Source organism: Solanum dulcamara, chromosome 6 (assembly GCF_947179165.1).
Source record: "Solanum dulcamara chromosome 6, daSolDulc1.2, whole genome shotgun sequence".
NCBI lineage: Eukaryota > Viridiplantae > Streptophyta > Magnoliopsida > Solanales > Solanaceae > Solanum > Solanum dulcamara.
The window spans coordinates 72,212,457-72,237,866 of NC_077242.1; the positions used below are offsets into that span (position 1 = coordinate 72,212,457).

Genomic DNA, 25,410 nt, shown 5'->3' on the forward strand with positions numbered 1-25,410 from the left:
CCACAAGGTATGATTCCATACATGTCTTCCATACCTTGTAAGTGGAGTGGTTCAACAACTGCATCCTCAATCCGTTAGCATGATCGTTGAAATCCATAGAAAGAAACCACTTGAATTTTCCACTAATCCAATCTTCAAATTAAAAAAAAATCAAAAGCCAATGTATGGCTATGGCTCTGATACCATGTAGAGAATAGCAAAGGAAAAGTATAATTCAAAAAATCTTGTGCTAGCCCAAGATCGTTAACTAAGATAGAAAGATTCAACTAAAAAAGAGAAAGAAAGAAAATAAAAGGAAGAATATGAAAAGAGAACTTGGTTAGGAAAGAAGACTCTTGCAATGCTTTGATTTATGTTGAGTACAAATGTATAAGGTCATTCCCTATTTATATTTGTCTATGGATGGTTCTAGAAATTCTTCTAGATACATCTACAAGAAAATTCTAGTAAACTTATCTTCTAGCAACTATTCTAGAATATCTAGATATTTCTTCAACATAATTATCTATGTTTCTATATTAGGACATTCTAGAAAAATCTATTTCAAAAAATCATCTTTAACTTTTTTTCACATTACACACGTAATATTTATTCATTTTATATAATTTTTATTTGTCATATTATATACATGCAAAGCACGTTGACTAAACTAGTTTTATTTATTTTTGTAAGCTCACAGATTCACTGCATGTCTATGGACTAAGGATTAGAAATGAAGAACGATTTTTCCCCATTTCATGATACATAATCTCTTCACCTGTATATGGCTTTCTTAATTGATTTCTCATCCTTGAGCCCGATTAATTCGAAATCACATCAAAAAAATTCTATTAATTTCTCATTTTCAAGATCGACTAATTAGAATTTGTATCAAAAAGTATTAGAAAGAGAGAAAGCTGAAATTTTCTACGCCCGAGTCAATTACAATAGACTTATTTAGCATTAAAATTAGAGTACATGCCGAAAATACCCTTAACTTACTTCTTCCTCTTTTTTTTGAAATATTTTTTAAATTTACATATAAGAAGTGAATTAAATAAAAATATTTAACGCAGAGCAAGTTAATTATTTTATTAAAGATTTATTGACGAAATAATACGCAGTCCAGCATTGCCTTTATTTGTAATAGAGATTCTCCTTTATGAAGCAGAGATTTAACTTTGTAAAATTATTGAGAAGATTATGTAATGTTTTTATTTGGAGTTAAGGGTAAAAAACACATTTAAATTAATATTATTATTTTAAATTTTATATCTAAATTATTGAAAGTGCGAGGAACACACCTAACCTATTATTCATTAGTTTGAGAAATTAATTAACATACTTAATAAATGAGGTCTGAATGATTAATATTCAAATCTTGAAAACCAATATACTTAATGAATGAAATCTGAATAATCAAGATTAACACTTTCATTATGTGCAAACAAATGAGACATAAGAATAATGTTGAATATGGTGCAACAATAGTGCTTGTATTAGCTATGCTAAGATTATTTCTTAAGCAGTATTGTTTTAATGTATTAAAGATAACATGCATTGCATAATTTCTATAAAAAAATATTTGTTTATAAAAATACCTCTCACAAATATGATGGAAAATATGTGAAAAAGATTTTGAGAGACAATTATGTTTTTAATCATGTTAATGCATGCATTAAAATCCATTGCATTACTAATATCATAGATTTTTACGTATTAATTGTACATACCGTAATATCAAATAGATTGTAACTAATGCGTATAGATTGAAAAAATATACCAAACAAGATAATAATAATACACAAAGCTAATACATTCATTATTTTTTCTAATGCACTCTACCAAAGACCCTAGGATTATTTTTTTTATGGCTCAACTTACAAAAGATTTATTTAACAGCAATCAAAATAAATATCGAAAATGCCCTTATGGTAGAAAGAAGAATAAAACGCATTTGATGCATGCGATTTATTCTATTTCAAGTCTTATGTGTAGCTTTAAATTTATATTTTATTTTATTTATGAAATCTCATTTTCATATAAGAAGTGAACTAAAGAAAAATATTTAATGCCCTGTAATCTAGATTTTTATTAAGAAGCTATTGGTGATCGTTAAGTAGCTGAATAAAAAATAAATTATTCATATATTAATTTTTGTATAACTTATACAACGTTTGATATATAGATGGAATATAAGTTATTTATATATATAAATAATACGACGTTTGTTTGACAATTTAGAAATTCAAATAACTAATAAATGTATAAGTTATAAGGGAATCTATGTATTATTTTATGCAGGATAAAAAGTGGAATAATTAATCTCTCAATAACTAATTAATTCCTGCATAAAATAATACATAGATTCTCTTAATATTATACATTCATTAGTTATTTGGATTTCTAAATTGTCAAACAAACGTCGTATTATTTTGGAATAATTAATCTCTCAATAACTAATTAATTCATGCATAAAATAATACATATATTCACTCATAAGTAATTTTTATATTACTAATACTTGCATAATTCTAACTAGCTACCAAACGACCCCTTCATGTCTTGTCTTATTCTTTAATACGAACGAAATATTTCGAACTCGAGCATTGCCTTCATTTGCAATAAAGTAATTCCCCTTTATTATGTTTTATAACGAGTTATTTAATTTTGTAAAAATATTGAGAAGATTATGTAATTTTTCTAATTTAAATAATATCTATTTTTCTTTCAACTTTTCTTCATCAATGTCGAACTTCAAACAAAATGTTGTATATTTTCCCTCCATTTTCTCATTCTTCTTATTATTTTTCTCTCTATCCTTTTTGTCTCCTTTTTCAGCTTTTAAAAATACTGCTAGATTTTTTACTATAATGAATTTGAAAGTACTAAATATTAGAATGATAGTTAAATGGTAATTATTTTTAGAAAAAAAATAAAATAAATGACAGCTTTGTCTGTTGTAGAGTTTTTTAATAAAGGACAAAAAGTTCAATCAAAATTTCTAAGAACCTTCATATTTTTAATATAGTATAGATTATTATTATTATTGTTAATGTATATTTATATTTTTGTCCATAAATATATAACAATAGTGTTTAATACCATATGATAAGTATTTATTAGAATTAATGTGTATTTACATTTTCATCCATAAATATTGTACGACTTTATAAGAATATTTTTGTAATCCAACTTTTAACTTGGGACTTCCTACTTACATTAGAGTATGATGATATGATGATGATATTGTTTTTACCTGTTCAATTATTATTTGATTGATGTCTTTTCTTTTCCATCCATTATTTTAATTTCTTTAAGGGCTAAATTTTGCAAAAGACTTCTTGAGAGTCGATGGATGGCAGTGCAACCTCACAGCAACGAGCCTATAGCATAGTCTTGATTTTAAGTTAGTCTATTTTTTGTAAGTTTTTGCTAGAGGAAATTAGATACACATCCTGTTAGGAATGTAATTTATTTTTAATAAATATAAAATTAAAACCTCATCTTTCCATTTAAAAGATTGCGCAAAGGCATTCTTGGGTGTGGTGCAGTGGATAAGTTGCTCCTCCTTTAACCAGAGGTCTCGATTCAAATCTTCGGTATGAATAAGTCCTTGGAACTACATATGAGGTTTTTGTAGGACTTGCTTATACTAGAAAATTACTCAATTTTGGTGGTCATCCTTCCTATATAAGTTGCATAATCCAATCTCTCGATTGAGAAATCATGTGTTTTGAAGGAACTCGAGAAGGGTATATGCAAGACTTGAAAGGCATTATCATATGTAGCTTGTAAACCCAACTCTTCCCTTTCTATTCACCCTCTATCTAGCATCTCTCTTTTCTCTCTCTCAAATCTCATTCCTCTCTCTCGCTCGCATGTTCTTCTTCTTTTTCCTATCATTTCAAACTGTTGCTATGAATGATAAATATCCAAACTATAGCTATAAATTTTTAATAAGGGCTAAAGTATAGTCATGTTTGAAAATTTCTCATAAACATATACTAATTAATTGTTAAGCTTAATTTTAGGGATTTTATTATAATGTGAACTCTTTGATTGGGGGGGGAGGGGATAAGGTTTCTTTTTCGGATATCATGTCAACTTATTTTATTGTACTAAATGTAATAATGAAATTTGTTGTAAATTAAAAAATATTTTACTTATTCACTATTTAGTATTTATGAAGTTTCCCTTTTACTTGAAGAAGAAAATATTAACCCAATAGGAAAGGTGCCATGATCTTCCACGTGTGAAAGAGGACAAAAACAAATGTGGCATTGGGTACTTTTAAAGATATCTATGAAAGATTTTGGTACTGTTTTTGTTTGAGCAAGGAAACAAGGGGAATAATCTCAGTAAACACTATAATGAGAAAAGTTGAAAAGCAAAATAAATAAAATCCAAGAAACATGCCAGCTTAAAAGTATTCAAATATTGCTCTCTGTTAATCCACTATCTTCTTCTATGAGGTGTATATTGCAGCTTTAGTTTTTCATGAAAGGACTTGACATATTTAACATATGTCTTTCACATTATTCATCTATTTTTGAATGTAATCATACAATTCTATTTAGTAGCTAGATGGTTCCAGGTTGAAATGTCTTGTGACGATATCTCTAAGTTATTAGGTAGCATAAACGGGTCCATAAATTTCAAATTTTGAATCCACCTCTAATCATAGTATGTTGATTGTTAACGCAAAAGTAGTCAAGTTATGACGAATCCTTCAAATATACTCTACCCTCCCCAAATTCACTTTGTGGAATTTCATCGGGTTTGTTGTTATTTTTGTAGTATAAAAGTAATGGTGGAGTTTTCCACACAATAAGGGTAGGTTCAAATATCACTCTTCATGCAAATGAATCAACTAATTTGGTTGACTAATAGTTGGAAAAAAAATCCCAGTGAAGAATGCTTCTCCCTCTTACAACCCTTATGAGGCCATAAATATGTTGGGATTAGTTGGAGGCCCTGCAGGTACTGGACCCTGGATGAAAAAGATCTGTGGGGAGGAAGGGGGAGGGGGGATTAAGAATTATTAAGCTTGAGATTAAATTTGTACTTTGATGAGGCATTAAGCAACAGTAAAACTTTCTCCCTATTACTTGTAGGTTACAAATTTGAGCCATGAAATTAGCTACTAATGCTTACGTCATGATAAACTGCCTACATTAAACACACTTAGAATACAGCCATTTCTCGAATCTTGCAGGAATATAAAATGTTTGATACACTGCACTGTCTTTTTTATGTGGGTAGAAGAAGAGGGGAGTCTATAGGCGACCTTGTCGTTGTCTCATGAATTATAAAGTACGAAGAGAATCTGCATTGCAATTTATATAAATGGAAGAAAAAGCGGGATGAAGTAAGAGAATGACATACTTTTCTTTTATAAAAATGATGATAGGATGTGTGAACTTTGATTATTTCATCATATATCTACTATTTTCTACTCATAAATACCAAGTAATTATATCCTACGAAACTTAGGCAGATGATAATAAACCACGTTTGACTTCTTGTCCTTATTTGAATACAAACCATATTTGGTTGAAAAATCAACGGTGCAAAGCTATTGTATAATGGATTATGAATAAACGCTTCTAAATTAGAATCTAGACTAAGCTAGAAACGATACATGCGCTCACCGTCTGCTTTTATACCTAGGATAATGGATGGGCATCCTCCAATATTAGGACATCAAATCCAAATTTATGGAATGACAAACCCCCAAGGGGGCAATTAGAGTTCAATCAAAAACAGTATTCAAAGCACTTTAAGGTTGATGATTGGCGCATTATGCTCTCATGGGTTCAATCATTTTCACTTTTGGCACCTTTTAGAATTGTCCAATGTCCCATGCCCTTTCTCTGTCCTTCCATGTGTTTTTCTCTTCTTCCAAGATCATCATATCAATACCAGTACAAGACATATATATATATCTTTGGTTCCTATCACATTTTGGGCTGGCATATATAATAGTACTCTCTTCAAGATTTTTAGCTGGCATGACCTACATGTGAACTTGTGGGACTATATATAGATTTGAACGTCTTTTCACCTATTATAAGGACCAATGCATGTACTTGAGAGGAAATATTTTTGCTAAGACAGGCAACTAAACATTCAATCTACTCAACTTTGCTACAACACTCGCGGATATAAGTTGGACCATTAAAGTAGTGAGGTGATTTGCACATTAACTCATAACACTCGTGTATAAGTTAGGAGAGAATCTATATATTAGTTTATGCATGATAAAAAAAAATATAGCTAATATATGAATAACTCATAACTAATACCTTCCTAACAAATCGCTATATAACTAATAAATGCATTACTACTACTACATGCATAGCTTTAACCAGTAACCGAACGATAAGTGTTGAAAAATACAATGGAGTTGAAACTAATTTTAAAAATAAACAGTTGTTGTGTTTTGAGTAGAAAGTGTTAAAACTGACAATAAGTAGTTGATGTATTTAGTAAAAAAAATGTTGATAATTAGTCCTTAAAAGTTATTTACAAAATAATAGTAAAAGAGTATATGTACAAAGAGAAGCACGAACAAAGAAAATGAAATAGAGAGGGAGTTAGGAGTTTTATTTTGTATAAAATTATCAAGTATAAATAGTAAAATACTTCGGTTAAATCAAAAGTTCTTATAGGATGGAAAAAACATAAGCGAGAGTCATCAACTTATGGTTTTTAATTGATTTTAACTCATAAGCACTTGGGTGTTTAATAAAAGCGTAGATAAGGTAAAAAGCACATAAAAACTAATTTACCAACTTATAAGCAACACTCGAAAGGGGGTTCCTTCTTATGATGCTACGTATAGTTGTCTGAAGTACAAGGGGTAAACTTGAACTCATATAGGATAAAATTGTGTGTGTCGGACCCTTCGGGTCTCATATTTTGGCCAAGTTTGCCATACCTCCATCTCCTGTGTTAGGCAGACGTAATATTTTGCTACGTTCTACCGTTGTTACGCCACCCTTTCCTCTTAGTTTAAGCTCTTGGATGATATAATCCATCTAATCAAAAGGAAGGAAGGATAGGTAGTCCAGCAAATGTATAAGGATGAAATGAAGATGAAGTAAGGATGGCTTGAGGGCCTCTGGAATTATGAAATCCTCTTCTAGGCGTGTTCCTGATACTATACTAGTGAAAGAAGTTCCTTACCTTTTGTTTTGCTAGTGGGCTGGTGCAGACTTTCTTCTTTATGCTCAGAGGCTTAACCAACCTAGAGTACGGAGCGCTTGTATACCAGTAGGCTATTACGACACAGTGGAGACCTTCGGCCATAAGACTTTAGGCTCAACGACGCAACTATTAAGAATATACTTCTAATAAGAAAGGGCTTCATAATCAAATGTACTTGCTCAGCAGAAAAGGCATTATACATTAGACATTAGTTTCGACAACTTTTGGTACCATACTAACTTTGAACATATGGATGAAAACCCCCTAATCATGACATTACATTGCAAATGATCTTTTTGTTTGTTTTCTTTGCAAAATGATACTATACTTGAAAGGGTAATCCTCCATGTCTGTTCAAAGTCTATTAACTTTCCACCATATACACAATGCACCAAAAAAGAAGTCTTTAATTATCAGTTTTTCTAATTCCCCCTTCCCACGGAGGGCTTGAGGAAAGGTAATACCCAGATGAGCTAGCATCTTTGTGAATATGGCTTTTAGTGGGATGAAAGTGGAACACACATAAAGAGCTTTCAATGTCAGGTAGTACAAAAGATATCAAAATTGAGGGCCCTCAACTTCAACACATAGTAATCCAAAAGTAAAGAATTTTAAATTCCATCATCATTGTTTCAAGAGTGAGTAAGACACATGACCAACCCCACGTCCCCTCCCCCGCAAAAAAATAAAAAAAAGGTTTATCTATATATTTGAGTACCACTCATTTCCTATTTTACTACATAAAAAAATTAACAAGAGAGAGGAAGAGAAAAAGTGCAATGAAGGATAAAGAAGTTAAAACAAGAATGAAGAGAGGATTTTGGAAACCTGAGGAGGACTTGATATTGAAGAATTGTGTGGAGACTCATGGAGAGGGAAACTGGGCTACCATTTCTGAGAAGTCAGGTATACTTCAAAATATTTTCGTCTAATAGCAAGTTATAACTTTACTTACTCTCTTAGATATCATTAATGGTCTACTAGAATGCTGACATCAAAGAGTTTAACGTATCTTAGGCTTAATGAGGAGTGGTAAGAGCTGCAGACTAAGGTGGAAAAATTACCTGAGGCCAAACATCAAGCGAGGAATGATGTCAGAAGATGAAAAAGACCTCATCATTAGACTCCATAAGCTTCTTGGCAACAGGTCACTGCTTCCCCCCCCCCCCCCCCGCTTTCCTGCTAATACAACATGAATAAATAATTGATACTTTCCTGCTTTTTTGCTATGCTTTCCTCACATCATTTTTGGTACAGATGGTCGCTAATTGCTGGTAGGCTACCTGGAAGAACAGACAATGAAGTTAAGAACTTCTGGAACACACATTTGAACAACAAGAGATCTTGTAGAGGCAAAAAGAAGCATGTCAAGTCCAAGGAGGTGAATACTCACAGCCCACAAGACAAAATGCAAGAATACCCCGCTGAGACAGTAAGCAACCAAGAAGTGGCCACCAAAACAGCATTAGATTCATGGATAGAAGAAATGCAGGACTTTAACTGCAGCTTACTATCACCTTTATCGATGAATAACGTGCCATTTCTTGAAGATGAGCCTTTTATTCCCATATTGGACGACATTGTCTTGCTTGAAGCATTCACAAGCACTGGCAAAGAAGCATGGAATGAGTTTCAACCATCCCTCTAGAAATTTGTGATAATGCTACTCTATTGCATCCTTCACATAAGAGCACAATTTCCACTAGTGCAACAAGAAGTTAACAACTCCCATGCTAGCAGTTTCGGATTTGAGCTTGTGCTTCATCTGCTTGGAAATGTGCATGAGCTTATTTGCGAAACCAATTTATGCATGTATGAAGAGGTCAGAAATGATAGATCTCCCCTTTTCTAAGTATCAGCTTCCTCTACTACTGCTAATTCCAACTAAGTGAAAAAAAGTAATGAACTAGATATCAACTATTCCTGTTACAAAAGCTAGCTATCTGGTTTTCAATTCTTATTGCATTGGTGTAGCAACAAAACTGTGAAAACAGAAATCATTTTAAGGAACAATGAAATAAGATTTCAATATAATGGGCATAAACATGGTGAAAAAAGTTAGTGACTTCCAGCAAAAAAAAAAAAAAAAAATTCTGATTATCAGAATTCATATATACACTGAAAAGAATATCACACTGATTGATTGCCAAGGTCATATGTCAAATTAGGAAATTTAAATCCAGAAGTGGTTACAGTATATCATCATCATCCTGTTGATTGTACATTGAAGTAATTTCAAATGGTAATGAAGGTGGAGTTCCAGGAAGGATGCAGGCTTCTCCATTTTCACCGGCACATATGCACAAAGCCTCAGCATCCCTGAGGGTAGCATCCAGGTTAATATGACCACTTAGCTCATTGATAAATTTTAGCAGTGTGTCAAAATCCATCTCTTCTCCTATTATTTTACTGCGGTGTCTTCTCAGAATTGCAACACAGACATACAGATGAAGATGCTGGCTCAAATAATGCGTCCATAAGACCTCCCACAACCGCATTGTTTTCTCAAAGTCAAATTCCCTATAAAACGCAACATATCAACTAAAAGGAAATAAAAGCATCGATTTAGTGCAATTTGAAGTTTGACAGACTAAACTGGAAGTGACATAAGATTTGAGAAATGATAGCTGCATCAAAGACATTCAAATTATTAGAACTATAACATTTTTGCTGATGTGAAATCAAACATTCTTTTATCCCTTTGTTTGCTCTTTTCCTCCCATCCTCACAGAGAGGGATGCTGGGAAGAAAGGATGCAAATCCATAAAGTTTAATGCTTTAAAGGACCACATATCATGATTCCTTCCAGGGAAATGTAAAACGGATTTCTATATGTGAAAAAAAAAAAACTTAGCAATGCAATTGTCTTGTAGTTTTGAAAAATATTCAATAGAGGCCTTTTTGGTGTATGTCAAAGGAACGGATAAAACCTATTAAACTTAGTAGGACCTCTACACATTTTTTTCAGAACTCAATGGATAATTGATCCGCCCCTCTACCCTTCTCCACTTAATACCAGGCTTTATCTATATAACAGGGTTCGAATCCATGACGTATGCCTAATTCACACATCACGTGATATGCTCTTACCACTAGACCAAATCCCTGAACATTAATAGGCTCAACAGAAAATATATATGCATGAATAAGGTCAAAGAAGAAGTGGTTATCCAGGTGATCATGAGAAGGGATCTTTTGCTTCAGTTCCCTAGGTCAAGTGGATTGTTTAAGGATCAATGGCCAAAAAGAGAACTAGGTGTCATATACACGATAAAGGAAAGATTTCCATACTAAAATGGGAATGAGCATTCAACAGGGCGGCAAAAGTTCATACTTCCCGTATGAAATAAAAGAGAAACAAGTCTGGAATTTGGCTTTTACTCGAAGGCTATCTCAAAATCTCACTAAGATCAGAAAAAAATGACATATTAGTCATATTCATCAGCATAATCTAACTTCTGTTTTTGATATTGAATTAGCATAGTGTAACTGAAAAATGAAAAACAATAGTACAAGTTTATTTAAACATAGGATCCACAAATGATCTGTTAATACACAAGCACATAATATGCTGGCTGCTATCAGGCACAAAATTTTAACGAGTAGAACTACTTGCCTTTTCAATTGTATAAGAACCCAGCGAAAGCAGAAGAAATAATTCAAGCAGTCGTTCTGTTTGAAGTAATTATGCAAAGGATTGTCCAATAACTCCACCAACTGCATAGCCCAGTAATTGTGCATCAGACTTTTGACAGCAACGTATACTTATCAGCCAGATATGGTGAAATCAACAAATCAGGAATCTTTTATAACAGCAAAAGTGTAAGAAGGGATAGAAACGTCAGGGCTTCAAGAAACAAACAAAATGCAGCACTGAAACACATAAGCCGTAAACAATTCATATCTAAATAGTCAGGCGTGTTTAGGTGGTCATCGGAAGGATACCATTTGTCTGACACATAATCCTTCAATCAGAAGATTGTCCTGCCAATAAAGAGTCTTTCTTTGCATCATGGCCAACTATAGAGGTTATACCAACATTATGGATTTGTCAGCAGTGAATGGTGGATCATTTGGGATTTTATTTACAAGTGCTTTTTTTATTACCATGTACCAATTACCATGGCATGCTATAGTTGTGTTAATAGCCTCAGAATATGGAAGGAAATAATAATCAGGATGCTTTTATGCAGATTGCAGACACAATGCCCTCTCTTGCATTGTCCTATTACAAGTGAGTTGTGGACATATGTTCATATTAAATTCTATTTTCTGCATACTAATGATTTAATTGAATTCTTAGAGCCTTGCGTAGCTTTTGTTTTTTGGGCACCTCAAGGTAGCTACTAATACACAATTTATTCATGAAACTATAATAAAAGAAAAACACTGAAGAAAGGCAGCATATATATACAAAAAGCAAGAATGAAGCATCACTGAGGTACACAAAGCATAAAACTGAATACTGAATACACAAAAGCTGGGGATGGAATGGGGGTTGAGGAACTGGCAAGTGAAAAGATGGAACCACAGACACACACACACACAAAGAGAAAGAACCTTTGACAATGCAAAAAGCTGAGAATGCACTCCGTTCTGGTCACGGTTAAAATTTGGTCCAAGTCGCTCCATCAAAGCCACAAAGCACCAAAATGATTCTGGTTCATCTTTCATCACATATAATATTGGTGAAAGAAGATCACTCATACCCTACAAATCAATAGAATAGAAGGTTTCATCAGAAAATGAGCAACCAAGAAAGAAAAGGAACTGGCACTAAGTTGTAAAAAGAATACTGGAGCATAAAGGCACCAACAACATAGATCGAATCATCGAAAGCATGATTCCACCAGTATCATCCACTAAGAAATGAGTTCTCTAGAGACATGACATACAAATAGGAAACGGAGTAATTTAAGGCTGGTAATATGACATACTATAATTTGCATTATGTGAGACCATTTCTTTGACTGATAGTGTGACAATTGCTTCCAAGAAAGATTGAATAGAAGGTAAACAATCAGGACATTGGATAGTAATTATGTTAGATACCAAAACCACATGCATAAAAACAGTATTATTATGCTGCAACTTTTTAATTTTAAATAACGGGTGATGTTGGGACCAGCCGACCAGCTCTCACGCACCTGACCGAATCTACCGGATATCTGCTACCTCCCCCAACACATGTATCGGGTAACTCTGCACACCATGGTTTAGGCAGCAAGTTTCCAAATGAAGAAATAAAATTCTCAGTTCGAATGCAGAGTCTCTTGTTAAAATATTCAAACTTCTGAATCTTATTATTTTATTTCACACCATTATACTACCAGAAAACAGGGATCTATTTCTGCAGAAAACTAACATCAAAGTTGGACTCAGTGCTGCCTAGATATGTTTCAAGGTCAAGTCTACCTATGGTGAAACAGCATCAGTGCTTCCTAGATATGTTTCAAGGTCAAGTCTACCTATGGTGAAACAGCATATCTAAGAGAAATCGAAAGGGTGGCAAAGATTTTCAATGTTTGAGAAATCAGAAAATCATGCGCGTAGCTGATTTAACTTTGCATAAGCATATTAGCAAAGAACAGCCAATTACCTGACAGTAACCCAGGTCAAAGTTGTAGAATGAGTAAGTGAGCAGTATGTCACACAAGCACTTCACATTAGAATTATCATCCCCATCATAGAATGGAATTGACCTATCAGTCCTGACCTTCAAAATCAATTTAAAAGAAAAAGGAAAAGGGAAGAAGAGAAATAAGAAGTGTCAAAATTTTACAATACCAAAATAATATGTTAGTAGTAACACTGGTAGTTAATGGCTCGGATGTGAAGAACTGCATACTGGCTCTCAACCCCTCATATAGAAATCATTTATAGGCCCAAAAGGCTTGACTAATTCGATACTTACCACATCTTTTTCGATAAGAGCTTTCCTTTCTCGGAATTTTATAAATCTTTTAGCCTGCTCTTTAGTGATGCTCTGCATAAATAGATTCAACATAAACATGAATATTTAGCCTAGATTTACCAAAAAGGACCTGAAAGCCATTTTCTTATCATTGATCCTCTCTGGAGTAAAGAAAAACAGGGGAATTGATTTCCCTAGTAGAACAGGAAGGCTTAACTCCAAAACAAAAACACTTAGATTCTTTTAACCCTGAAACTGCTCATCTTTGGAGGAAAGAAAAATAGGGGGATTGACTTCCCTAGTGAAACATCAGAAGTAAAAGTCCCAAAGACATATGATTCAATTCCTTTAACCCAGAAGAGTACTACAGATTGTTAAATACTTAGAACAAATTTTCAGAGGATGATTATCTCCAAGCTCCTCGATGTCCTATTTCAAGAATGCCGAACACATAAAAAAGAACTGTTATTATCCCTATGAATATCTATTCCTCGTTTTAATATTTTAATCACCATTGGCATCATATAATTCTAGTAGATACAAGGGATTGGCAGTATTCACATGAAATCTGAGATGAAAACATTCTGTGTCAATTGAAGGACAAAGCTTGAGTTATAAAAAGAGAAAATAGAAACATCGAAATCCAACAGCATCATGATGATGGTAACAAGAATCTCATCAGATTGCAAGTGAACTAAATGTAAGATGATAGCTTATTCAACAATTTTTTAATCATGAAAGGCATTTAGAGTGTGTTTGGTATGGAGGAGAATAGAAAATGTTCTCCAACTTTCTCATGTTTGGTAGGTCAAAATATTTTAGAAAACATTTTCTCTAGGAAACAAGCTCCTTAAAAATGAGGAAATGACTTCTATAAGGAAAGTAGGGAAAAAGTTCCACAAGTGACATTTTAAGTTCATTAACTCCTCCCAACCCACCCAATATCACCATTCCCCACCCCTTGACCATCCAACCCACCACCACTACCCAAACCCCCACTCCATACCCCATCCCGCCAACATAGTGTTTTGCTAGATTACGTATAAATGCTCGTGGGATAATATTTTTTTTGCTTACTTACCAAAAACTAGAAAATAAGTAAGAAACACACTTATTTTCCAACAAATCATTTTCTAGGAAAACATTATCCATGGGAAAATGCTTTCTTTCATACCAAACACTCCCTTAACAATCAAACGAAATAAACTAATAAGGGTTGTATAAGGAAACAGAAATTTCCTGGCCCCCCCACCCAGGAAAAAAGGTCTAGAGAGAGCTCACAAACCTTCCACTGGTTCTTTATTGTTTCATACTCTGACTTTCTGATAGATGCGAGATATTTCCTCTCGGCATAAGTTGAATCATACGAATGATATCCCAACAGAAATCTCCAGACCTGGAACCACAAAGACAAATGGGTATATTATTCCATCTTAGACAGATCATGAGCGGGGTAGATCTCCACAAGAACATACCTCTTTCCTCAGACCTTTCTCCACACCTCCGTAAAAGATCCTCTTTCTTAGTGCCTCTGAGTCAATGACCCTACCTTCAGAGTCCAAAAAGGTGGACCACTGCGAAAAAACTTAATGAAGTAAGGAATGAGGACATTAGCTGCAAAAGCCACACACAATAATACACTAAATAACCACAGGCTCCACAATTTGTTAAATTGGGATAATCGTGTAGACACACACACACACGTAATGAAGGAATTTCTCATCCAAGGCCAACCAGATGTGCAGTGTTTGACAAATAACCTTTTGAGGTAAGTTGTGATACCTTGGATCATGTGGCATTCTTAGAATGTCTTGCTAATCAAATTACACTTAAACACAGTAAGAAAATTATATTGGGGTATATAAACAATCTACTAAACAAAATTTTGGGCATTAAATTCTTCATTGAATGGTATTTGGTCTTTGAAACCAATTTTAACTCAGGTCTTTGAAACCAATTTTAACTCAAAAAAGTAACGATGCTTGAACTACCTAAAGTCACAAGAACCAGTGTGTTACCTCTTCTATTTGGAAGGATCATAAATCATAGAAAAGAAGACAGAGACTCGCCACTAGTTAATATTTGAAGACAGACTCACCACTAGTTAATATTTGTAGTCTTATCTACATTCGAAATGCCAAATGTTGAACCTGGAAGAATGTTGTCTCATCAGATTTTAGCTAACTCCCACTTATGTTCAATGGCATGGCCCGTTTTATGTCTAAATGTTGGGAATTTCATAGGTTAATGGCAAGTGTAAAACTAGTAAAATTGCGAAGAATCCTTTTAGTAACGATTCATTGAATCTCCTGTAGGTGCATGCTACATTTGCACCTTGTTGTATCTTAAATAGGTAACGGTTTCTATCACAAAGGAATTTGGGTCACAGGGATCTTAATAAAGCTGAATGGTACAAGAGATTCATATAGCCGATCCTAATTGCTTTAGAGCGTCATGGTATGAAAACTCATGCAACTAACCCCCACTGATCTAGGATTGAGATGTAGTTAGTTGATTGATTTATTGATAAGAGATTAGTAGCTAATGAAATAACAATATTAGGGCTTCCAATATAGAAATACATTCTTGCAAGAGAAAGATAACATGAAGAAGTTCATGTTCAAATGTAGAGTATTCAACACCAATTACTAACAAACTCTCTCAAAAAAAAAGTTTAAAGTGGTATGCAGAAGCCAACAATTATATGATAAATTGGAACATACAATGTCCTCGAAACTATCTTGGGATGTTCTACGTTGGGAACGGTAACATTCTTTCTTTCAATAAAACTTTCCTCAAAGGAGTTCCAAAGGAAACATGCAGTTAAGTATAAGATTAAGCACCTTAAAAAAAATTCAGGACATGTTGACTTCCACTTCCAAAAAAATAATTTCTAATCTGAGAGACTTCCACTGTGACGGATAGAAAATAAGCTAAGATGAAGTAGCTTGCAACTGATTCTAGCAAAACAAATAGGATCCTCTTCTAAAAAAATGGTTTAGTTATACAACGACGATGTAGAACTGGAGAAGAGTGGCCAGCATGTGATATGTTGCAAGTTTTGACATGTGCCGCAATACTCTTTGACAAAACAAATGAATGCAACAAAACAATTAATGATATGTGGAAATCCTTTACTTACCCCCTCAAGGGTTTAGTACTTTTCACGATGCATTTAAACGCTAACCATCACAGTTGCAACTATGGACCATCTCAAAGTTTAAACTAGACATTTCTTTTATAATGGTTATGTGGGCGAATTTGTGCGCACCTCGAGTCCTCGACTAATTCCACAGTGTACTTGCCTAAGTTACCCGGACTCTTCACTTCTAGTGCCGCACCAGTGTCGACACGACGTGGGTGTGGGTGTGGGTGTGGGTGTGGGTGTGGGTGTGGGTGTGGGTGTGGGATCCGTAACGGATATGATCAAATGACTTTGGGTATTTTGACCAAAATTGACAGAGAAATTTGAGAAAGATACAATGATTTCTGATTCGAACTTAATAATAAACAATCAGGACCTACATTTGTACTTAATAATAATTAAAGATTCAAACTTGCTCTCAAAAATCTGTGCATTCCTTTCCTTGCAATCAGTCCACCACCAAACAACAACATACACAGTGAAATCTCACAAGAGAGGCATACTTTTAGTCCGCCGCAATTTAGGCATATTTTTATAACTCTATTCTTTTATATTTGAATTAATTTTAGCCGGATCCCCGCCCATATCTGTACCAATGAATCTTAAAATTTAGATCATGAAGGATCGGAGCTCTAGATCCGTAATTGCCTGCTACCTCATACCAGTTCAGGTACTGAGTAACTCTGTCCACCTAGGCTTGGACGGTGAAAAGAAATCACTTAATGTTTCTTTAGAAAGACATTTTTATTTGTATTAGGTCTGTAATATGCTTCCAAGCAGCACGCGGACGGCCTAATTCTTTTCTTGAGTCAAGCATATGGAAATTTGATAATAGGTTGCGCTGAGACTCAAAACCCCACTTTGATTCCATGTCAAATTGTGTGATCACCTCATTTAGAAACTTGGGATTGTAAAAAGGGGGATACTTCTATTTAGTTAGTTAAGCCTACAACCACAAAATGAGATGGACCTGAGCTTCTGGAAGAAAAGACTTACTTGACCTAGCACTGGCATCATTCCAACAGTTCAAAAATGCTTACTTAAAATTATAAACAAAGACAAGTATTATACCTCTTTTGATCCCAATGGAGGCTGGCGCGGTTTTCCCCATACTAGTGATAATTTGTCATAGTCATACTGCAGAAGAAAGAAGAAGTGTTGATGAACCTGTTACAGATCCCCCTTAAATTCACTAACTTCTAGGAAGAGACATAGAGAGAGAAAATGGGGGAATGTTTCCAAAATAACTCATTCTACTGAGTTAAATATGAATTAACTAGCCTAGACAAAAAATGGTAATTTGACAAACTCTCTCAAGCATAATAGTTCAAGATTTTTTTCTAAATTACAACTGTTAATAAGGATATCAGTCATTACAGGTGCTGAAGGGGAAGTAGCTCTGAAATATGTCAGGTACTTCATCCACCCATACTACCTGAAATGGGTTTTAATTTGCTTATTATACTTCTAATATTAGTTGTATATAAAAATTTATTTCTATGGATTTTATCCTGAAGTAATTATAAAATACTATGTAACCAAAATAAAAAGAAATCTAGTTTTGACTCTATAATAATATAAAGAAAAGATGGTCCAGTCCAGTCTACACGTACAGGTAGTATCCAGATTGTGCAACTTTATTCATCATTTTCAAACTGATTCGTTTTAGAAAAATTTCGTCGTTTAAACTTGGTTCCATGAACAACACATAGATCTTTGTTGAAGTGTGTGACCATCTCATCTAAAAGTTAAGTTGTTAGAGAGTACATTTTTTTGGCATAATACATAAATATGACCCTTAACTTGACTTCAACTGGCAACTATGACCTCTAACTTTACGAGTGCACAAGTAAGCACTTTAACTATCCAAAACTTGAACAAATAAACACAGTCGTCCTACATGGCATCCTACATGGCAATTTTGTGTTCCACGTGGCATCCTACGTGTATTGTGCCACGTAGGACACATGTGTCTACTTGTTCAATTTTATACAAGTTTTAGTGTCTACTTGTGCACATCCAAAGTTGGAGGGCATAAATGTGAAATGAGGCCAAGTTAAAGGGTATATTTATGTATTATACCCATTTTTAATTATATTATGTCTCGACGCACCTCTGCACGTGTGGGCCTGATTCTTTTGAATGGGCCAAACACATGGCATATTTTTTTGCTTTTTGGTGACGCTGAGATTTGAACCTAAGATCTGCTAGCCAACTCCAATACCATGTTTAAGGGTGGGACCATCTCATTTAAAAGTTGAAGTTGTTAGATAGAGTACACTTTTATATTGATGAACAATAAAAAAGAAAAGGTAAAAACTTCGGTTTACCCATGAACTGGGGCAACTATACACTAAATAACATCATCTTGTTGGACAAATTTTCATATCACCACAAAAGCTGAAAACTAGTAGGTTTTTATCTACAGACACCAGTTACAAGAAGCTAATAACATGCTCAACAAGTCAAATGGCTCCTGAGTTATGAACAGACCTCAAAATTTTCATCACGCAATGCAGCTTCTTCATTCTTACTATGTTTCTCACAAGAACTTTCCTGTTTAAAGATTGAGAACAACATCAGAACAGTCCTGTGATGAAGTTGATAGAAAATCCAAAAAATGCTATTTTGCTGGACTATTCTTGTATGTTTCTGAGTACAGTTGGCAATAAACTGAGACAGTTCATTCATTCTTTAGAACCAAGGATAAATCATGTCAACAGCCTTGCCATTTCTCAATTGGAGCACTAGAGAACTTCTAAACCAAGAAATACCATTTCATTTTTATTTTTTTGACAAGGAGTAGTTCCATTTCATATTAACTTGCAGTTTTTGGTGTATTACTAAATCTAGTACAGAGTTCTCCTTGTTGACTAACCAAATCAAATTCCCAGTTCCTTAAAAATTTAAATGCACGAATACAAACTGAGATCATGACCATCATCTTCTACGTCAGGGGCTTTCAAAGGAAAATGAAACTAACCCAGAAAGAGAAGTAGATTACATGTGAGGTTCTTACCTCCAATGAATCTGCAGGCACATGAACATCTTCAAGCGGCTTGTGAACATCATTAGATTCAACAACAAAAGAGTAATTATTCGGTTTTTTGTCATGCTTCCTCATTGCATTAGATATGAAACCATCACCATGAGCTTCACGAAGAAATTGAGATTTTGCTTCACGTGCAAATCTGGTGACAAGAGAAAATTTCTCCAGTACTTGAATAGATAAATGTCGAGGATCATTATGTTTTTGTCTTTGCCTGCCATTTTGTTGAATATATGCGGAGTTCTTATCAAGGGCTTCACCATCGGTCGGACTGAATGAAGATTCACTAGGTGCAACAGATGAAGTTGGACTGTTGGCAACAGAAACGGCCCTGGGAAACTCCAAGGAAGAGAGACTTCTCTGGAACAATCATATCAAAGTATGAGGTGAAAGTGTGATACTATGAAGGAGAACTAGAGCAGTTGTTAAGGCTAAAAAGAATTTTAAATGACATTAGCTGCACCTGGAGTGGATTTTGTAAGTCATTGACAAGAAATATATTTGCATCTTCAGCTGACCTGAAAATACCCTTCACTAGTGAGAAAGGAAATCCTTTCAATAATCTAGTTACTCTATATCAGTACTAGGTCAATAACGGCAAATTAGATACAAAATCAACCAAGATCCAAAATTTCCAGTACAAGTATTTTTGCCTTCTGAAACGTAAAAAATAGTTTGTAGCTATCCTGAAAAACATGGTGAACAACCCAAACTTCCAGCACAATTAGTTGCTATACCAGAATTTCAGCTAGTATAAACATCATATGTCAACTGATATGTGGCAGTCCTCCTAGTATTTGAAAGAGACTTAGAGCCTGTTTGGATTGGCTTATAAGTTGCTTATAAGTTGTTTTCAGCTTTTTTGAGTGTCTGGCTGGCCAACTTAAAGTCATTTTGTGCTTAAAATAAGTCCAAAAGAATAATTGGGTCCGTTTGGCTTAGCTTATCTAAAGTTGCTTAAAATAAGTTAAGCCAAACAGGCACTTACACTCACATCTGCCACCTCCAGAGACCATATTCTTTATCTCCCATCCACCAAAGAACCTCTTGATGTGATTAAATAATATGACTGATAATTTGTTAATTCTTATTTTTTATGTTACCCTATCATCAAGCATCAATCCATGTGTGAATTGTCTTGTTCAGATTTCTACTTTCTCATTTTTTGTATCTCAGATAATAGATAAGAAGGAAAAATAAAGAAATTTGGTTCCAAACTGCAATGAAGAATCAACCAGAAAGAAAAAGACAACACATAAATCTGTGAAATTGTTTTAATAATCCATTTAGAATGTTATTGAAATCACAAATCCGATGCCCACAGGAAGAACAAGTAACCGAATTCACCTCACGAGAAAAAAATGTTGCTTAATTGTTGCTAGAAACTCCTTGAGACCTCCATTGTAAAAATAAAGTGGAGGAAATGCTAGTCCTGCATAAGAAACAATATATATTCAAAATCAACAAGTTGATACTATGGGGAAGTATTAAAAAGATCTACCAAAAACAGCAGGGAAAAATAAAATGCCCATGTAACTAATCAAAATAATATACAAATAATGTCATGCATGTAACCTTTGAAGCTAGATGGAATAAAAGATGTCTACCCATCAAGAATACATATGCACTTCTATATAAAATGATGCACAAGCTAAACTGATTGACTTCAAACATCATGATTTCCTGGAAATGATGAACAGTATATCATGCCTAAATCAATCAGTAGGATTACCAAAAGGGGACCTAAAACATCATGATATCATAACAGATTATTGAAACTAGAAGGATCAACAGCTAAGATTTTCTAAAATAAACACTCATGTACAGAAAGATTGCCATGAAACTTATACCTATTCAGAAACTTGACTCCACCCCTAGCATACCATGGATTTAGGAGCAATTTTGACTCCATCCCTAGATTCCAAAGTACTTCCCATAGTTCTTCTCTTATGCTTCGCAAAAATTGCCTATCACAGGCCATAGCATTTCCATGAATCATAATGCGTTTCAAATCTTGCTCAATGGACCAAAGTATCTAGGAGCAATTGATTCCTACTCTAGCCTCTTATTCCCAATAGTAGTTCTCTTGGCCTTTGAACTATCCAAGAATCATAACATTGTCATGATAGCAAAATGTATTCATGGAAATGCATTCGAGAAAGCGTAAATCAAATGAGACAAATTTAAGAATCTTAAGGCATGTTGGGCCAAACTTCCAAAATTTGCTTATCTTAAAAGATGTCTCCAGACATAGAACTTTCAAAACGCAGTAGCTTTTGTTTGGCACACATCTGAGAGGCACTATTGCATGTATTATAGAAATAACTTGTGTTTGGCCAATCATTTCAAAAGGTGATTTGAGTGTAAATATACAAAAATGGAGATGTCATGATGCCCTTTTCTCCTTGTAAAAAAAACAATTTACAATTAATATAATTTACACAGATAAATATTTTAACAATTTATCAACAACAACATATCCGGTATAATCCCACGAGTGGGATATGGGGAGGGTAGTGTAATCCCACAAGTGAGGTATGGGGAGGGACGGAGGGTAGTGTTATCCCACAAGTGGGATCTGGGGAGGATAGTGTTATCCCACAAGTGGGGTCTGGGGAAGGTAGTGTAATCCCAAGAGAGACTTCAATTAAGTTTTGAAATATATTTAACTAAAATGTAATAAGAACCAAGAAATACATCAAAATTTTTAATCAACATAAAATATACTAAAACTAGATTGATTAAACTTAGGAGGGATAACTTAGTTAATTTAAATTATTTGATAAGGAATTTTTTTTAAAAAAAACAAATTTTATGCTTTTGCGTCTAATTCCAAGGAATACTACAGATTTTTGCTCTCCCACTGTAGAAAACGGTTTCTCCTGCTACTCAATCACTTAGTTTTCTCACAAGCTTAGCCAAATACCTTAACTCTCAAAAATAAGTACAAGAAGATGCACTTCTATTTTCCCAAAAAGTTGACCAAACAGGCTATAAGTGATGTCACATGAAGAGCTTTGATGGATTATCTCAGCATATAATATCATTGGACTTACTATTTCCAATGTTATCAAGAAATTATATCATGTGTGAGCTGAGAAATTGGGTACTGAAGCCACACTAGCATGCAAGGAATAATTATCAATTTAGAAAATAGAAGTGATCTATTTCCAAAAGCTGTGCAAAGAGAGTTGCAAGGGGAGTAGCAATAAACTAACTTCCCACAAACAAAATCAAAGAAAGGTTGAACTATTCCATGAAAACAACACTTCAAAAATCACTGGTATGGAACAGAAGGACTTGTGAAAATACAGTACATGACTACGTACCTGACGACAATACTGTAATAGCATACTGGCAACCGAAAGTAGGAGTGTGTCTACGGATTGACCTAATATCCGAGAAAGGCACTGCTCTTATTGTATAGAGACTTTTATCTGAACCAAGATATATAAACAATAACCATTACGGATCAGGTGACAGAACCTTTTTCTTGCATAAAATCATTGTTCTTTTGTTTGGGTCATAATACAGATAACTTGAGCCCAACCTTTTTCAGACAGCCTCGCACTTGAGCTTTGCCCATCATATGGAATCCAAGTCTGTCACAAAGCAATTCAACAACTCGGTTAATTAGGCAGAACCAAGTGATATTTGCTACAGTGAATACACCCCCCTAAAACACACATACATACAACAAAAAGACATCATCCTTGTTTCATGGGAACGGAAAGGGGAAAAAATTTAAGTTACAAAGAGGAAGGCAATAGAAAAGATAAAATGGACGTATCTCGTCAATGTACCAGACTGTGTTAGTTTGAAAGGAAAATTAGTTCCATTTTCACCCAGGACTCCAAGAGGTTATCGGTCTATTCTACGAGCAAAAGATTAATGGACACCTCATATATTTGACCCTATTATTTATATTAGTTGGTTATATTAAGCCCTGCTCCGTATAATTGTTTTCACTCTTTGAAACCATATGTCCTTCAAAGAAACATCCAAACATTAAGCACTTTGCACATCCACTTGCATTTTGACCTTTAATTTCACCTCACACCTTATACTTTGATACTCAAATTATAGCAGGCATAAACGTAGTAAGCTTTAAATCATGCACGCCATAAAAGAGTAAATGATCCAATAGCAATTATTAAACCTACATTTGAAAACTGGTTCACACATAAATTCAAGTCTAACAAAGAAAAAAAATTCTACTTATACCATTAACAGAGAATCTCCATGCTTGATCAGCTTCAGCCGACCTCTGATCCTCTCCCATGCATGCTGAGTCGGGCGTATCGCCACATCATCTTTCAAATACACTATTTCAGCACTGATTTGTTCACTGGATGAATTCTGATTACCATTACCACTTCTAGTCATACTCGCAGAACCCTAATACACACCAGAAAACAAAACAAAAACCGAAAAAACATTTTACCAAATCACAACAAAGGAGGACAATAAACAGCTTCAAACTTCTGAACAGTTCATAAACTATATATTAAACAAGACCAATGAGCTCAACTGCCGGAATCAAGCTACTTAATCAATCAAACATCATAAGTACAGCTTAACTTCATCAAATTTTCAGAAAATTCCGCTATTTAAATTCGAGATAGTTACGGATAATTTTGAAATTTATTAAATATACTCAATATAGTAGTAACAAATCTATAGCAATAATAAACAGCAATTTGCAAATGACAATGAGATGATTTGCAATTGGAATTTCTTCACTTTTTGCATCGACTAGTCAAGATTATCTCGAATTTAATCTCCAATAATTTGGAAAGTGATCGAAAAAATAAAGAAATGCAGCCTAAGAACTAGATACATATACTATCACTCGTATTCAAAGCTCCGAAAATCGCACATCACAAGCAAAAACTAAGTTCATCAATTATAACAGTATCTCTCCAGTTTCACCAAAACGTACAAAATAGAAGCAATCAATAAAAACGTGAAGAAAAACGGTGAGCTAATAAAATTTAAGACTGTGAAAACGCCGCAGATGTAATTTGAGACGGAAATAGCTGATTTTGAAAATTGATCCAAAAAATCAAAGAAATGCAGCATAAGAACTAGATGCATAAACTTTGGAATCAACAATTAGCATAAAACAGTACTATTAAACGAAATCAATGAGCTCAATACTCGTTATCAAAATTCCGAAAATCTCACATCACAAACACAAAATTAATTTCATCAATAATACAGTAAACGCTCCAGTAGCAAAAAACGGTGAGTAAAATTGAAGAGAGTGGACATGGCGAAGAGGTAATTTTTGAGAAGAAAATAGCTTACTTGTTGCATAGAAGCAGCGTAATAGGCGTCGTCGGAGAAATCGTGAAGGTCAAGTTCATGCATCTCCGGCGATGGCTAGCTTGGCTGCTGTGGATACGTTGAAGTAGACAGCTAGTCTTGGTAAGGAAGAAGATGATAAACGGAGAAAAGTAACGTGCTTTCCGTTTGTTGACCCTTGTATAGTTACTGGATGACAGCGAGTCTTCTCATGTCAATGACTACCAAATTTAATGAATACACTATATAACTTTTAATTTTAAGATGCAATAGTGATATTGCTTTATTTTTTAATTAAAAAAATTTTATTTAAGTTTTGATTATGGAGAAAACTTTGCTGTCGAGTTAGAAAACAAAAAAATAAACTTTTATTTACCAAAAAAAAACTTTTTAAGGATATTTAATTTAATTTGAATTGATATTTATATATTTTAATTTTGAATATACATAAATAGATATTTAAATTATATGAAATTGAATAAATAGATACATTAACCTATGTGGTAATTTGCGCGAAATACATTCTAACCCATTTATATTATGTCAAGTGGATTTGTATTATGATATAGTTGGCTATTATAATACTCATATTAAGTGTATATTTGTGCACGCTCAAATCTATTTGTAAACATCTAAGTACTTATATCATTCATTATTTTTTAAAGGCGCGCAAAGTTCAAAGTTAACAAAAAAAGTATTATTTTATTTAATTAGTTTAGTTAAACATCTCATTTTAAAACTCGTTTGGCCATGTGAGATGAAATCATATAAAATGAAGTTAAAATTTTGTTTGAACATGCAATT

At 33.9% G+C, this 25,410-nt stretch overlaps 2 protein-coding genes across 3 annotated transcripts; one reads left to right on the forward strand and one right to left on the reverse strand.

Annotated features, from left to right (window-relative positions):
• Positions 1 to 7,921: 7,921 nt before the first annotated feature.
• On the forward strand, positions 7,922 to 9,197 carry LOC129891402 (transcription factor MYB82-like). Its single transcript, XM_055966751.1, has 3 exons — positions 7,922 to 8,097; positions 8,209 to 8,338; positions 8,449 to 9,197. The coding sequence occupies exons 1-3, from the start codon at positions 7,971 to 7,973 to the stop codon at positions 8,837 to 8,839; spliced, it is 648 nt and encodes a 215-aa protein (XP_055822726.1). The 5' UTR covers positions 7,922 to 7,970; the 3' UTR covers positions 8,840 to 9,197.
• A 91-nt stretch (positions 9,198 to 9,288) lies between these two features.
• On the reverse strand, positions 9,289 to 24,811 carry LOC129891401 (uncharacterized). Of its 2 annotated transcripts, XM_055966749.1 has the most exons (16): positions 24,610 to 24,811; positions 23,524 to 23,697; positions 22,850 to 22,901; positions 22,629 to 22,736; positions 20,647 to 20,731; positions 19,763 to 19,817; positions 19,270 to 19,659; positions 18,744 to 18,806; positions 17,322 to 17,387; positions 14,581 to 14,679; positions 14,391 to 14,501; positions 13,106 to 13,177; positions 12,791 to 12,907; positions 11,752 to 11,901; positions 10,808 to 10,908; positions 9,289 to 9,711 (listed from the first exon to the last, which is right to left on the reverse strand). In XM_055966749.1, exons 1-16 carry the CDS (start codon positions 24,670 to 24,672, stop codon positions 9,381 to 9,383), a joined length of 2,037 nt encoding a protein of 678 aa, XP_055822724.1. In that variant the 5' UTR covers positions 24,673 to 24,811; the 3' UTR covers positions 9,289 to 9,380. The 2 variants fall into 2 exon arrangements, with proteins under 2 accessions (XP_055822724.1, XP_055822725.1); XM_055966750.1 differs by lacking the exon at positions 18,744 to 18,806.
• Positions 24,812 to 25,410: the final 599 nt, after the last annotated feature.

What these genes read in the sequence shown, in the direction of transcription:
- LOC129891402 (XM_055966751.1), top strand. Translation starts at nt 7,971, where the DNA reads ATGAAGGATAAAGAAGTTAAAACAAGAATGAAGAGAGGATTTTGGAAA. An exon ending in TACCATTTCTGAGAAGTCAG is followed by an intron (nt 8,098 to 8,208) that starts GTATACTTCAAA and finishes AACGTATCTTAG; the next exon opens with GCTTAATGAGGAGTGGTAAG. An exon ending in CATAAGCTTCTTGGCAACAG is followed by an intron (nt 8,339 to 8,448) that starts GTCACTGCTTCC and finishes TTTTTGGTACAG; the next exon opens with ATGGTCGCTAATTGCTGGTA.
- LOC129891401 (XM_055966749.1), bottom strand. Translation starts at nt 24,672, where the DNA reads ATGCATGAACTTGACCTTCACGATTTCTCCGACGACGCCTATTACGCT. An exon ending in ACTTACAAAATCCACTCCAG is followed by an intron (nt 19,660 to 19,762) that starts GTGCAGCTAATG and finishes TGATTGTTCCAG; the next exon opens with AGAAGTCTCTCTTCCTTGGA. An exon ending in CTCTTATCGAAAAAGATGTG is followed by an intron (nt 12,908 to 13,105) that starts GTAAGTATCGAA and finishes TTGATTTTGAAG; the next exon opens with GTCAGGACTGATAGGTCAAT.